Source organism: Cebidichthys violaceus, unplaced genomic scaffold, assembly GCF_023349555.1.
Source record: "Cebidichthys violaceus isolate CVI_PGR_0920_01 unplaced genomic scaffold, fCebVio1.0.p SCAF_40, whole genome shotgun sequence".
Lineage (NCBI taxonomy): Eukaryota > Metazoa > Chordata > Actinopteri > Perciformes > Stichaeidae > Cebidichthys > Cebidichthys violaceus.
In genome coordinates, this window is record NW_027176595.1 from 1,347,705 (window position 1) to 1,362,646 (window position 14,942).

General features: G+C 44.3%; 3 protein-coding genes across 4 annotated transcripts; 2 read left to right on the forward strand and 1 right to left on the reverse strand.

The window, feature by feature from the left end:
• Window positions 1-4,266: 4,266 nt before the first annotated feature.
• cox6a2 (cytochrome c oxidase subunit 6A2) lies at window positions 4,267-5,597 on the forward strand. 2 transcript variants are annotated; one of them, XM_068727932.1, is made up of 4 exons: window positions 4,267-4,425; window positions 4,786-4,861; window positions 5,180-5,274; window positions 5,381-5,597. In XM_068727932.1, exons 2-4 carry the CDS (start codon window positions 4,786-4,788, stop codon window positions 5,468-5,470), a joined length of 261 nt encoding a protein of 86 aa, XP_068584033.1. In that variant the 5' UTR covers window positions 4,267-4,425; the 3' UTR covers window positions 5,471-5,597. The 2 variants fall into 2 exon arrangements, with proteins under 2 accessions (XP_068584033.1, XP_068584031.1); XM_068727930.1 differs by having other exon boundaries at window positions 4,269-4,425; window positions 5,132-5,274.
• Window positions 5,598-6,491: 894 nt separating this feature from the next.
• armc5 (armadillo repeat containing 5) lies at window positions 6,492-12,860 on the reverse strand. The gene is made up of 7 exons (XM_068727929.1): window positions 11,964-12,860; window positions 11,842-11,872; window positions 11,620-11,730; window positions 10,342-11,239; window positions 9,435-10,243; window positions 8,740-8,872; window positions 6,492-8,517 (listed from the first exon to the last, which is right to left on the reverse strand). The coding sequence occupies exons 1-7, from the start codon at window positions 12,354-12,356 to the stop codon at window positions 7,029-7,031; spliced, it is 3,864 nt and encodes a 1,287-aa protein (XP_068584030.1). The 5' UTR covers window positions 12,357-12,860; the 3' UTR covers window positions 6,492-7,028.
• A 358-nt stretch (window positions 12,861-13,218) lies between these two features.
• On the forward strand, window positions 13,219-14,930 carry si:dkey-66i24.7 (uncharacterized). The gene is made up of 2 exons (XM_068727942.1): window positions 13,219-13,404; window positions 13,684-14,930. The coding sequence occupies exons 1-2, from the start codon at window positions 13,311-13,313 to the stop codon at window positions 14,292-14,294; spliced, it is 705 nt and encodes a 234-aa protein (XP_068584043.1). The 5' UTR covers window positions 13,219-13,310; the 3' UTR covers window positions 14,295-14,930.
• The last annotated feature ends 12 nt before the right edge of the window (window positions 14,931-14,942 follow it).

Sequence of the window (14,942 nt, forward strand, 5' to 3'; positions counted from 1 at the left end):
CACTTTCATGAACAGCTTCAATCTGGTGAAATGATCAATTTCAGTGTTTTGTTCTTCTTAGCCTAGGGACTGGACCAGTTGTGTTTATTACTGGTTTCATGCTCTTCTTCTTCCAGCTCATAAACCACTGTGGAGCAGCTCCAGGGGGCTTAATATTGGTGTTGAGCTCCATGTAGCGTACACACATTAGCAGATGAACACAAAGACCTACAGAGTGATGGTGCTGGCTCACTCTTCATCCACGTCTTTCAGCTGAACCTGCATCTGGCTGAGCAGGTTTTTGGTTTTGACGACATGACAGCAGCAAATTTACTCCATCAGAGAGTTTGTGATGACGGTTTTTCAAAAGGTGGAAGGTGTCGTGTGGGGAGACTGGCCTTAAGACTGAAGTCAGATGGAAGAGTTTGAAGGAAGAATTAGAGAGTGAAGAGAGCAGCTGACCGACCAAACCAAATGTGAGGTGTGAAATAAACGGCCTGTCAGGGTCCATTTTACTGACGGACAGCGTCTTTCCCCAAAGGTCAGGCAACAATTAGCTCTATTTAAAGATAAAGTTGGTGTTGTATTACCTTTGTTAATTATAAACCCATGAAAAGAAAATAAACAGCAAGTAATTTATCTCTGTATGACTCTTTTATGTGTTAGTAATCTTCTTCACAGAATTAAAAATAACAATAATCAGATGTGGAATCTGACCCATTTAATGACCAGCTTGTTTCAGTGTCTTTTAATCTGCAATAAATTATTCTTGGTCAATCAGGGTCTGCAGGAACAAGCTTTAAACACAACACGTTATCACGTATTAAGTTGACATGGTAAACTCCTTACATATTTAGCAGATTCATTCAGACATATGGAGCTTTGTTTAAGCTCGGTTTTTGGTCTCTTCCAACTCCTGACGGAAATATTTGGTTCCTCAGCTGCCAGATGCTCCAGTTTGGTGCTGAGCAGCATTCAGCTTTTTTGCTGAAAAACAGCTGAGTCCAAAAATGATTCTATGAGAACACTGATAGTGAACCAAAACAGAAATGTTGCCAGCTGGAGAAAAAAACTAAATAATGAGCTGAAGAAGGCTATACAAATCTGAAGAGTTGTGAGGAAATTCAGAGTGTACATAAAATATTGATTATAGCTGCTTTAAACTGTCATCTGACTGCCACTATTAATGCACAGCCACTAGCAGCCAGTAAGTGGTACTGTACATTTCCACTGGCATGATACACTGAAAATTAAAAAAAAAAACACCTCAAGCTAGTCACATAAAACTTGCCAGTAAAAGGTAAGCAAAGTTAGCTTGCTGTGTTAGACATCAACACTGCAGACAAGAAGACACTGGGCTCTCTTTCCAGCCGCTCGGTCTGCACGGGACCAGCTGATGTGATGGACAGCGCATGAGAGTTTTCACTGAGTTACGTTGGGCCTCGTATCACCTCAAATCCACTGCCGTCTCAGACTATTGACGGTGGATTGTGACTCCTCATGGTTTGTAGTAAGCAGTCATACAGGCAGGTCCCAGTCTCACTTATTCACAATTAGAGACATCACATTCTGTAGAGATGCTTTGCATTATCATACAGCCCTATGTTGCAGAAACAAGAATTAGATAGCAGCAAACCATGGTTTAAAAGCATTACAGTTGTGAAAGTGAAAGTGCAAAGCAAGGCTCATCATTAAAATGCTTTTGAAGCCGGGTTTGTATTTTCAAAAAAACGTCCTGGAGTGGTTTGCAAGAAGAGCTGAAGAAAAGGTCTCTGTCCAAAAAGCGGCAAAACTTCAATGAAGAGTTTAGATGTGAGCTGCTCTGAAATGAACGCAGGAATATGGTAGCTAAGTGTCCAGAAAAGAGAGAGACACACACAGGGCGAAGATGGGACAGACTGTTACAACTGGCACCGACTGCTTTCACCTCTGTCCAACATCACACACACTTACTGCATTGCACACAATCAGCAGTCTTTCTCTTGGCATGAAATACGCACAGACAGGGGTTGTGTGGGTGTTAAGGGATGTTGTGGAGGGTAAACTCATCTGAACTCAGTGTACAGCACTTTTTTTAATAACTGTTGACGCATGACTTAAATCCCTCATGCTGTGACTTAAGTGGCGTCAAACTGATCGTAAGAGGATGCAGTCTGGAAAAAGAATCTGTCGTACTTTTGGAAAATATATATTTCTTTATTTACACATCATTATGAGTCTGTCCACTTTGCTGTGTTGAGTCTACAGCGTTTCTTCCGTCTGCTGTGTGTTTATAAACTCCACATGCACCCACTGACTTCATCAGGTTCAGAAAACCTGTTGAATCGGTTCAGTCTGTACGCGGTCGTCCATCATCCATCCAACAAAAAAGCTGCTGCTGCTGCCGGAGAAAGATGGAGCTCAGAAGGAAGCTGTCAGCTCTGCTAACATGAGAGTTATGTTATATAAAAGGTAATGGAAAGCATGTTATTGATTTATTGTATTGTATTTTAAACTAGAAGTTAAAAGCTAAAAAAAAACACATTAAAAATTTAAAAAAAATATTTAATTTCAAAACATTTACCCTCTTTTTTGTCATTTATAATTTAATACTTGCTTACAAACAGATAGATTTTAGGTTACATCTCATAAAGACTATTCATGTAAATAAATGTGTGCAGGTTGGGAGACTGATGGAGTCCAGCTGCACACCTGCAAACCTGAAATGGTGTTTATCTTCTGCCCACAATAACACAAGTGTGAGACATTCACACTGGCTGCTTGCATGACTGGCTGACATCACTTCTGGCTCTGGCTGCTGTTTGCACTGCAGCCTGAAGTCGCCCAGACAGAGACCACAAAGGCATTAATAATATTGTGAAAATCAACAATAACACCAAACAGACTGGACAAAAATAATACATTCAAACTTGAGACAGTGCCTTTGTATGAAGATATTTAAGAAGTAGATACTTAAGTAAAAGTAGAAATACCATCATCTAAAATATTCCACTAAAACTCATTAGGCAGAATTGCTTCTGTTAGTATTCATCAGCCTGGAGCCACTTTTAGATACTTTATACTCTACTTGGTAGATTAGTAGTGCATTAATATATCATGTTTTTTTATGTAAAAAGTAACTAAAGCTGTCAGATTAATGTAGTGGAGTAAAAGAAGATTTATCTCTGAGACACTGCAGAGATGAGGCTGTGCTCCACCAATAACTAAAGAGTCTGAAGGAGCGTTTAAGGACAGCGTGTTCAAAGCAACACTACTCCATCTAGTGGACGTTTATTTCAAGGTAAACAAATTCTTTTTTAACAATAACTACAGTCCCTTTTATTTGTGATTCTTTCACATAAGGTCACAATTCTACCAAACAATTCTAGCCAAGCGATGAAAAGACTTTGTATGATTTCATGTCTTATACACAAGCTTTTCATGTTCTACACTAAACTGACAAAATGAAAACTTGTGTACCTGAAACACTTTGTTTGTATACATTTCTATCTGAGATTTAATTTGTGTTGTTTATTCACATCGAGATCTACAAATGTGCACATAATTCACATGCGTTATGGCTTTGGGACAGCAGTGCAATGGCACAGTACAGGTTTTAAAATAATACATAATAATAAATAATAATAATAATAATAATAATAATAAATAATTTAAATAAAACTCAATTTTATTATTTTTCTCATTAAACTTACATGTATTATAATGTTTTAATGACATTTATTCTTCTGTAAAGACAAACCAACTAACAAGAAACTTTTCCTGTTAAAACAAAATATCCAAATATAAAATGTTAACAAGAAGTTATTATATGACAGTTACACATGCCTGTAGACTATTTATAATTGTAAATATAACTTTAATTTAAGTCATTTTTGCACAGAAGATGTAAATCCTACAGGACTTTCCTCAGAGGTAATTACATGGGCCTCAATGTTTCATTTCAGGATATCAGTGTTCATCTAATCTTGATTACCAAAAGGACTTATAATAGTAGATGATTAATAACTTGAAAAATGTAAATAGACTGGAGCGTTGCACCTGTGACGCACAACTGAGCCACAGGTGCTTTCAGTGACTGCTCTCTAACTGAAACTACAGAATAACAAAGACAAGATTCCTCCTTTAATATGGATTAATCAGCCCTCTGCTCTTTTACAGTCTTTGTAATGCAGGCTGACTGCCGTATGCAGCACCAACACACTCTTCCTCCCCTACCCTCTTCGTCACATATCAGCCAGCCTTTGCGCTTGCCCAAATATAAACTAAGTTTCTTGGCGCATGGACAGATTGAAGTAGGGAGGAGTCTGACACTCTCAGTTCAGCTCAGGACAGACTGAAGGGCAAACAAGCAGGAAGAAGAAGAAAACAAAACTAAAACTAAAGCGGAGTTTTCCAGAAAAATAAGAGGATATTAAATCATATTGAATACTGCCTGCCTGAAGAACAGTAAGTTTTTGCTTGATTTTCTTGTGTTTGAATTATTTGATACACTACAACGCTAGTAGGCCCAGCCTCGACTGCCTGCTGTTGTTTGTTTGTAGAGGGCCATATGACAAATGACTCATTCTCCACATTACTTCACATGTGAGGCATGTGTGATGTTGAAATAGCTGTGTACAGGTTCTCTTTAGTTAATGTCGTTATTTCAACATTGTTCTGCTGTGTTTTGGCTCAGTGTAAAGCTTGTGAAAGCTGCCTTAACATCAAAATAAACAGTAGAATCAACATGTGTCTTATTTTTTGGTGCATAAGATTGAACTTGACTGCAAAGGTTTCTCAATCCTTTTCTTTTCTCCACCTCTGCAGATGTCTGTGTCTCCAGCTGCCTTGGCTGCTCGACGGGTGCTTGCTGCTGCGTCACATTCAAGCCATGATGGAGGAGGTCAGTGTGTCTTTATTGCTCCTCCCAAACCAATAATGCATCAACGCCTCCAGATTCAGAGCTTCTGCCATTAAGTGAACGTCTGCAGAGCTGGCAGGGAGCCATCCTGCACATTCATTCTACCTGGCAAATGATCAGGAGTCCTATTTTATGATTGATATGCACTCTGTGGGCGAGAGAGATAGCCGCTATCATTTTATTTTGTTCCTCCCCCCCCATGCTTTATTTAGTGCTTCAGTCATGTACTTCCTCTGATTGTGTTTTCCACAGCGAAAACCTGGAAGATACTGACCTTTGTTTTGGCCTTACCTGGTGTAGCTGTCTGCATCGCCAATGCATACATGAAGATGCAGGCACACTCCCATGAGCAGCCAGAATTTGTGCCATATCCTCACCTGCGTATCCGCACCAAGGTGAGTCTCCAACCGCCTGCACTGAGATTTGTAATGTTATGGGACGAATATCAGTTGTTTTTTTACTCCTGTTGTTGACTTTCTTTGTTCTTATGTCTCCTTCCAGAGATTCCCGTGGGGTGATGGAAACCACTCTCTGTTCCACAACCATCACACCAATGCTCTGCCTGACGGCTTCGAGGAATCCCACCACTGAGAGGATCCGCCACACTTATCAGCTGTGTTTTGCCGCTTCTATAAAACTGCAGTCTGCAGCGTACTTGGCTTAATTATACTGACCGAGGGGCCACCTAGACATGAATAAAACCACTTTGTGTCATTTCTTTTGTTTTGACCTCACGGTGTCTTTTTAAATATCAACACTAGGGGCCGGCAGAGATCCTACAAATAAGAGCTTTCAAAGACTAAAAGAGGCTGGTGATATTTTAGAATTTATAGAAAGTGCAGAGGTCTGCAGAGATGACGTATGTTCGTAGACCGACCTGGAGGTTAGCATCACTCTGGCTCCCTCCACCTAAAGAGTTGTAAATGTTTCCATTGGATTTAAGATTGCAGAAAATAAGATCTGTGGCAAACAAACGTTTATGATACTTACACATTTTGCTGAGTAAGATAATCTTTACAAATAAACACCACTTTTATGATTTTTGAAGCGTGAATGCAATCTGCAGAAGTAGAAAGTTTACGTTAGGCTATAAAGAAACTACACCACAGTCACATGACTTCACGTTTTTACCACTATGCTTGTAAAATTGAATTTGCGCGCTTATCTCTTCTACAAAAGCCTTTCCTCTTAGCGTGACATCGAGCATAAATGTACACGTCGGAAAGTTTTAGTTAGCTTGGTTTGCAAGAGCTTGAGTATAAACACAACGACACAAGACTAGTGAGTAGAGTGTCTGGTTTTATAACATTTAATGTCCCTGACAAACTCTGTAGTCTCATTTAGCCATTTGTTAGCAACCGCCATTTTTATGCCACGTAAAAGCGTCAAAATTACTTTTTACTAACGTGTCTCGTGTCAAAATGTCTTACGCTTGCGTTAACCACAGACCTTATTTCACACTCGATGAAAAGTCATCACGGCTCGTCCTCTTGAGACCATGAATCTCTACCAAATTGTTTGGCAGTTCAACCGATGGCTGTTTCACTCGACTGAAAACAGCGGTGGTCGTTCTGCATTCCCACACTCCAACAAGAAGAAACCAAACGCAAAGTGATGTTCCAACAATATATTCAGTGGCATAAATTGATATGGGACAGTTGTGATCTATACATTGTATATCTGCTAATCCATATTATCTCTATGTACAAAATAAACAACCGGCTACTAGACCAACCCTGATAATTCCAGTACTTCCAGCTTAATGACATTTATCAAATCCATTTAAGACTTTTTCAAAAAAAAAAAGAAGAAAAAAAAAGAAATCACAATGCAAATGTCATTAGTAAATTATAATACAATTATGTCATGCTGGGACGGGCTACAGTTTATATCAGATTACATCAAAACTAAATTGAAATGTATGCTTCCAGTTTATGAAAATAAATCAACAGTCAGATCATACAGCAGGTTTTTCAGGTAATCATGCTGTTGTTGTAACCTGCACTTCTACCTTCCAGACACTTGATGAAAACGAATACAATGGTTCCTCTTCTAGAAGCTGATAATAGGCCCCACAGCCGACTCCCACTTCATCTGTGCCTTCTCAATTCATGCCACAAACAACTCAACTCCATATTTCCCTCCGCGTTCAGCTCAGAGCTACCGTGGCCAGACTGACTAGATCCTGTTTCAGAGTCTCTGTACAGTCGGCCTCTCTGGCAAGTCTGCGAAGGCAATCCTCAGCGAGGGAGGAGGACACGAAGGGCCGAGGACAGTCCTGACAACCCAGCAGCAGAGACACGCAGGCCCGACCCAGTGCTGGGTAGCTGTACCGCTGGGAAAACCAGTACATCTGGGGGAGGAGAGCAGCCAGGGAACCACCTCCTCCACCTGCTACTGAGGAGGAACGGGAGTCCTGAGCTGCTGATTTCAGACGCTGTGCTGAACTTTTCAAGTTCTTTGGTCTTAACCTCGACTCCTCTGGATCAAGTGATTTGTCCACCACTGACGCACAGCCTGATCTGGAAGCTGGAGTGGCACTTTTGATTGTCTTATGGTCTGACGTTGTATCGAGTCCTCTGCTGGCCTTTTGAACAGTTCCAGAGGTTTTGTTCCTGTCTGTCTGGCGCTGGGAACTGTTTGGTTTCTTTATCTGTCCTGGTAGAGTTTCTGCTTGCGCCTCAAAACCAGTCAACTCTAACTCGGACGTTCGATTAGCCAGGTTCTCCTCGGCAGACTCGGTGCATTCATGGTCCATTTTAGATGCGGCCCGTTCAGCTCTGTCCACTGTGGGAGCTGATGCAGCTCGACTAGCAGCCTTGGTGGAGCAGGACAGGAGAAGAGACACACAGAGAGCCTCCAACTCTCTCTGCAACTCAGTCACCAAAAATCTGCAAGCTCCAATCATCATCTCGCCTAAAGCGGTTTTCTGGAAAGCGAAGTCTTCTGTTGAGCGATCCCCTCTCTCTCTTTGGCACATCCCCAGTCCTTCAAGGACTAATTTGTCCAAGACCGGACACGGTCCCCTCCTCTCGTCTTCATCGCTTTCCCTGGTCCTTCCAGTGTCCTTGGTGAGGCGACATCCATGCAGGTAATGCAGCACTGGCAGCAGCATGCCTGTGCCGACGTCTTTGATGCGGATGGCTTCTTCCACATTACCCCGAGCTTCTCCAAATCCGCCTCTCAACAGAGCCCAGAAGTATTCAGAACCGAGCCCGTGTGTCCCCTCCCCCCCGGCTACTGCCTCCCTGTTGGCTCGGACCTGAGTCCCGTCGTCCAGCAGCAAGAGGAGGTCATAGTTGGAGACTCCGTAGGGACAGGTGTCAGCCAGCCGAGGCCTTTTCGAGGGAGGGGGTGAAACTTTGTCAATTTCACTGACCGACTGTGTTGTGACTGGACTTGGATGTTTCTTGTCGAGCTCCATTTTGACGCCGACCGTCAGGGTGGACAGGCATCCAATCAGTAGGGAGGAGAACAGCGAGTGGAGCTGAGAAGCCGGGCCTGAACGCGAAGAATGTAACCAATCGGAAAGAAACTTCCCACCTTCATCCACATCCTCGTCATCGCAACCAAGAGGCTGCAGAGCCAAGAGCAGCCCGCCGCTGTCCAGAAGAAGCTTCTTCAACAAGGACTTGTTGCTGTTGGAGAAAAAGAAGGTGACTAAAGATCATATATAAAATATATATATATATATATATTCATCTGTATCAGAGTAGCTGATATTTCCACCAGATTAGCAGCCCAACAAAAAGGATTTTAAACATTAAATTGAAGACTTCTTAATCTGATGACGTTCCAGTCATTAGATTTACAGATTGTCATCGTTACTGAACTCATATTCATATTCATCTGCTACTCACCTGCTGATTAACGGCAGAGACAACGCACAGTTCATCTTGTCGGACTCAGAGCCCGACAGCATCACGTGGGCAACAACCCCAGAGCCAAATCCAGACTCACACTGAACGCGTAGATTACTAAGAAGAGCAAAACCTGCAGAGACAGTCAGCGCACAGTTGTAAAAATGCTCTTTGTATGGAATACAAAATGATCCGATGTTTTGTTCGATTATAGAAAAGCTTGGTTCTCGAGTGTTATTTATGTCAGAAGTAGGGACGCACCCATCTGTACCGGCCCAGATACCGACCTCATTAAGGGCATCAGCCAGATGTGACTGATCCACAATAAATATTTAAGATGTATTAATCAGCTCAGTCACTGACCCACACAGCTATCCCTGGCCTCATGTTGCCTCATATAAAATGTATTCATATAAGTTCACACTGTCAAATACACAAGAGTTAAATTTGGGGAAAAGAGAGCAGCTAAAGGCTGAGATCCTAAGTTAAGGTATCTGGACCGGAAAGTTTGGCATCCCTCCTCAAAAGAATTAATCTCAATGATTTAAATAATAAACTATTAATAATACAACATTAATACAGAGTGAATTATCTGTGAATTATCTTTAACCTTTATAAGGCAATGGTAAAAAGGTTTACGGGTCAAACATATTTTCCAAAGTTACTGTGTTGCAGATGAAGAATCTTTATCTCACCAAGTTGTTTAACTTTGGCTTTCACTCGGTCCGTCTGTCTCTCTTTCCCCTCAAACCCTCCACCTCTCTGGCAGAGATAGTGACGAATCAGCGCGACCGAGCCGGTTCGGACCAGTGCCTGCAAACAGTTTGGGTTGCAGCTCAGCCGGCAGAGCATCCGGAAGCACCTGCTGCTGGGGTCCTGGTGCTGGGTGAGGTAGTAGAGCAGGCCGGACATGACGCCCGAGCTGATCAGAGCAGCCGACGGGTCGGTGGCGTGGGAGAAGCGCGACAGCAGCAGCAGGATGGGCGACTCGGGCGTCCACGGTTCGGGGTGGTAGGGGTGGTGGTAAGCCATCTGGCGGGGCACCGACGGAGGGGTATCAAGAGTGACTTTAGTCAAACAAGCTGCTGAATGAGTACGCTGCCTCCTTCTGTGAGGGGATGAGAACTTTGAGGGAGAGACTGGTGTCTGGGTCGTTTTAGTGGGAGAGGAGACGGTGGAAGAACTGGGCTGGGTTTGCGGTGTGAGAACAGTGCAAGGTGGAGGACTAGAGGGAGGCGGATCAGTGCTTTTACATGAGGATGACGGTTGGGGCTGGGCCGAAGAGGACCCGGGGGAAGGCTGAGCAGCTTTTTTGGAAGAGGAAGAGGCGGTAGGGTTGGATGGAGAAGAGTTTTTAAGAGAGGAAAAGGAATCGGGGTTTGGAGAGGAAGTCTGAGGGGATGAAGACGGTGGGATCTGAAGACTCCCCCATTCTCCTTCAGCACCAGAGGAGTCCAGCAGGTCTCCCTCTGAAGAGATCAGTCCCTCAGACACCAACCAGGACCTGAAGAGAGAGCAAAAAGCATGTAGATAAACAATAGAAACCAGTAGAATACAATTCACAGGGAAAACAGATAAACCTGTGCTTTTTATTGTCCTTACCTGAGACTTAAAAAGCTCGATGAACAAAGGCCATGCTCCTTTCCTGCTTCCTCCTTCTTGCAGCCCTCAGGAGGAGGAGGAAAGTCAAAGGAGTCATAACACGAGGAGGGCAGGAGCTCGGTGGGAGACATGCTAGAGGAGAGGCTCACATCCATCTTCTCAGCAGACTGCTCCTCGCCTCTGGTGAGCTCAACCAGTCGTGCAACCAGCAGAGGGACCAGCCCCAACTCTTGCAGCTGCTCCATGGCAGATTCGTCAAAAACAAAGTCCACACAGGCCAGGATGGCTAGTCGGGAAAGAGGATGACTCTGATGAGCAGCCAGGAAGCCGATCAGCACCTCCAATCCACTGCTCTCCTTCACCTTGGCGCGGTTCACCGCCTCCTTGCAGCACAAGCACAGCGCCTTGAGGAAGACTCCAGACTTCAGTGGGTCCCTCTTGACCTCCTCGGTGAACTTCTGAATGACCCCCAGGGACCCCACAAAAGGGCGAAGGCAGCCCTGGGAGCACATGTTGGCCAGGGTTTTCAGTGCCAGCTCCTCAAAAGGTTTACCGCTCTGCCCCGACGCCATGACGCCGAGCTGAGCGAGGACCCCGGAACGGGACACCTCCCTGGCACACTCGACACCGCAGCCCCGGGTCAGCTCGTGGAGGGTCCGGAGCGCCGCCCGCCTCAGCGCCTGGGGGTATTCTGGAGCGATGAGCGGGGCGAGAGCCGTGAGGGTCCCCTGGGTGAGCAGCGACAGGCGGTTAGAGTGCGTGTCCGAGAGGTAGAGCAGAGCCCGAGCAGCCGACTGAGCGCACTCCAGTTTGGGACAGGGCTCTTTGGGCGGAGCAGCAGTGGGGGAGGACGGGCCTGAAGAGAGAGACACACACAGGAGGAGAAGAGGAACACCACCTGGAAGAAGTACAAGAACAGAGGATGGTTTTATAACGATACAACGACACAAAAACATCTCACAGATCATATCAACAGGTTCTGCAAGCATTTTTTAATGTGAATAGACATTCCCTGTGACCGCTGGACTTAATTCTTATGAGGAGATGACATCACAATCAGACCTCTTGACATGTTTTTGTACACAGGGTCAGTCTATTCACTGATAATAATAACAATAATAATGAATAACTGGACGTAGGGCTGCAACAATTATTTTCTTCATTGATTAATCTGAAGATTGTTTTCTCGAGTAATCATTTGGTCCATAAAGCCCAGGGTGATGTCATTAAATGTTTTGTCTGGCTAGCAGTCCAAAACGTTTGACATTCAGGACTTACCAGCAGAGTGGATGAGTGCAGAGCTCTCTAGGTCCATGGCCAGGTTTCCCAAAGCCCGGGCTGCTCGGTTCTGGACCGTCTCCAGAGCCATGTTCTCCTTCAGGATCTCCACTGGGACGGTCAAGAATAGTTTAGAGATTACAAGCAATGAATTTTGAAAATGCCAAAGATTATGGCTAAAGTTTAAAAAAGTAATTCTTCTAAATGTAAATGATCACTTACCTACAATGTTGATCCCATCAAGCTTACGGACCTGTAGTGGCAGACATTTCAAACGTGAGTTTTAAAGGGTGGTTTATTAATAGAGCTTTCAGTATCTTCTCTGTTGTTGCTTTTTATCTCACCTCTATGCGTGTCTGCAGCTCAGTGCAGCAGTTTGCTAAGATGCTCAGAGCCAGGTCCAGGGTCTTCCTGGAGCACTCTGGGTTTTTGAGCAAGTCCAACAGGGGCCGGAGACCACCTTGAGTTCTGAACCGGGCAATGCCAGCCTTGTCCCCCTTGATGTGCTGCGTTCGGATCGCAACCAGGGCTCGCCACTGGGAGACCCTGGACCTCTTGTCCCCCTCTCTGCCACCGCCGGAGTCAGCCCTGCCATGCCCCTGGTGTTCAGCCCCTGGTCCAGGTTTAGAGAGGTGAGCCAAGCACCAGGTCAGAGAAGTCTCTGGAGAGGATGGGTGACCCTCTCTGGAGGGGGCTCGACATTGTTTCCCGTCACCTTGAATAGGTGATGCAGCCATGGTCCCCTCTTGCCCGACAGGATCCGGGTTCAATTATCTTAATTGTCCTCCTCTCAGTTGACGTTATTCACTCTATGGAGCATCACTGGACGCTCACAGTGACACACTGAGAATTAAATATCATGTCCTTTCACTCTAAATAGTTAGCTTCTTTACTCAACGGGTTCTTATGTGCTCTTCGTGAGTTCATTCATATAGAAACTATTTTCAAAGTTTCCGCAAAAAAAACAAAAACATTCTGGTGCGATCAGAAAACTACAGATACCATAAAAAAGGAAAGTTGTACCACCTGACGCCGCGCTCGCTGATGGGAGATGGAGTTCCAACGGCTTCGGTCCACTCCCTAAAAAACAGGCCTCACATCGTGAGAAGGCCGAACACGCGTTATTCTACGTGGTAGACATGTATTATCTCAATGGAACATATTTTTACACATCAAGTGACGGATTAAAGCTCTAATTGATCAATGTTTTGTTACCACTGGCCGAATAATTTTTGTGGAACAAAATGCAATCGCCTGTGTTAGCCGCTAACGCCATCTTTAGCCAAACAACAAAACAGGGGCGGTCGAGGGAGGGAGCAGGGAGTGAAGAGGTGGGCCGGTGAGATATACGCTGGGACTTGTAGTTTAAATCTCGCTTCCTGTCACCTCCCCTCGTACACTTATTTCCTTTAGAAAACTACATTCCCCGTGACAGCGATAAATAGCCGCTTGTCTTGAACAATTCGCAGCGTTTAGGGATTGTAGTTCATCTGGTACACCAGAGTACTCAAACGTCCGTTTGTAACAACTACAACGGACTACACGTCCCAAGCTGCTTAGCAACGTTGTTATAGTCATCGTTTTACTCGATGCGAGAAAGGGCATCGGTGCCTCTGATATGTTGTTAAATTCCACGCTAGAGACACACAACTAACAAAAAAAACAACTTTAACTGTTATTATCTTAACGTCATGGAGGTAATCGAGACAATTGTGATCCAAAGTACTGAAGTGGAAGAAAAGGAAACGGTTGTGTGCAGCGTGGACACGGATAAATCTAAAGCAGGTTAGTAGACTACACCATGAAGTTAAACAGGTTTCATCCAGTCAGCGCGTGAAGCGAGGAGGGCCCGATGAGTGCGCAGTCTCTGCCTATTGCAGTGATTATAGTCATAAACCGTGACTCACATGCTACTTTAACGGAAACGTAATACCGTCGTATTACCTCATATTGATGCTGTAATCAGACTATAGCAAAACAATTAAGACACTTAAAAAAAAAAAAGGTTCAATGCAATATAATTTAACAACCAATGACATGATACATCTTTGTTCTCCTCTCTAGAATTCATATGGACACTGCAGGCCACATGGCACCTTGTCAACACCAGACTAGAAATGGACCCGGCTTTTGATCAGCCGGTGTGTAAGAAGAAGAAACTCTGGGAGACGGTGGCAGAGAAAGTGAACGCCAAACTGAGAGAGTCGGAGGTCACCGACGTCACCGTGAAGGCCTACGAGTGTGACCTCAAGTGGAGAAACATGCTGGCCACGTACAGGAAGAACTCCGAGAGGGCCAAGAGGCTGGGGGCCTCCAGCGTCCACTGGGAGTTCTTCAAGGCCATGAACGAGACGCTGGGTAAGAGCAGGGAGGAGATTGAAGCCCAGCGAAGGGCAAAGCTCAGCGGGACCAGAGTGGGAAAGGCCATAGCCAGCAAGAGGTTCACCCCCATTCTCCCTAACCCTCCGACAGCAGCTGCTGCTCCCTGCTCCACGGCCAGGCCTCCACAGGACGTCCTACAGCTGTACATGGAGCTGCAAGAGAGGAAGATGAACATGTGGGCCCAGCAGAAAGCCCTGGAGGAGAGGAAGATAGAGGCCATCAACAACCTGGCCCAAGCCATCTCCAGCCTGGCTCAGAAGAACAGCACACAGATGTCAAAGGATGGACATTAGGCCAGAAGAGACGCGGTTTTCTGTTACCAAAAACTTTTATCATCCTGCACGAGGACAACTGTTTGAGTGTTTGTTATAAATGTTTTTAAGACACAGTTTTAACTGTTACAGTTTTAGGATTATTTTGTCCGGTCTGAACTTGAACCTGACACACACTCACTAATCATACCCCCGTCATCTTTTGTTTATACTGCAAGCAGATTACATGAAAGTTGTCCTTTTCTGTTGATGCTCCAATGGATGTAATCATCATTTATTTTTATACCGCCTGCAAAGAGTGAATTATGGTTGGCTGATGTTGGAGAGCAAGAAAAACTAAACTATTACTCTCAATTAAGAATAGACAGCCCCCCTACCATCACTGCACCAGTTCTTTATATCAAATGTCATAAACCTATGCAAATTAGACAAAATTAAATCACATGATTATGATTACTGCTAAAAGGAAGTCAGACTAAAACACTAATTTTTCAGTGAAAATAATGCAGATATTTATATTTATAATTATTCCCAGGAGTTATCAATAACAGTATTCATTAAGACACTTGTACCATTAATGTATTAATAATATACACCTTGTCAGTATGCACAACTTCACTTTGTAATGTTTTCCAATAAACAATCCTGCAATAAATACTACCGCAGTAG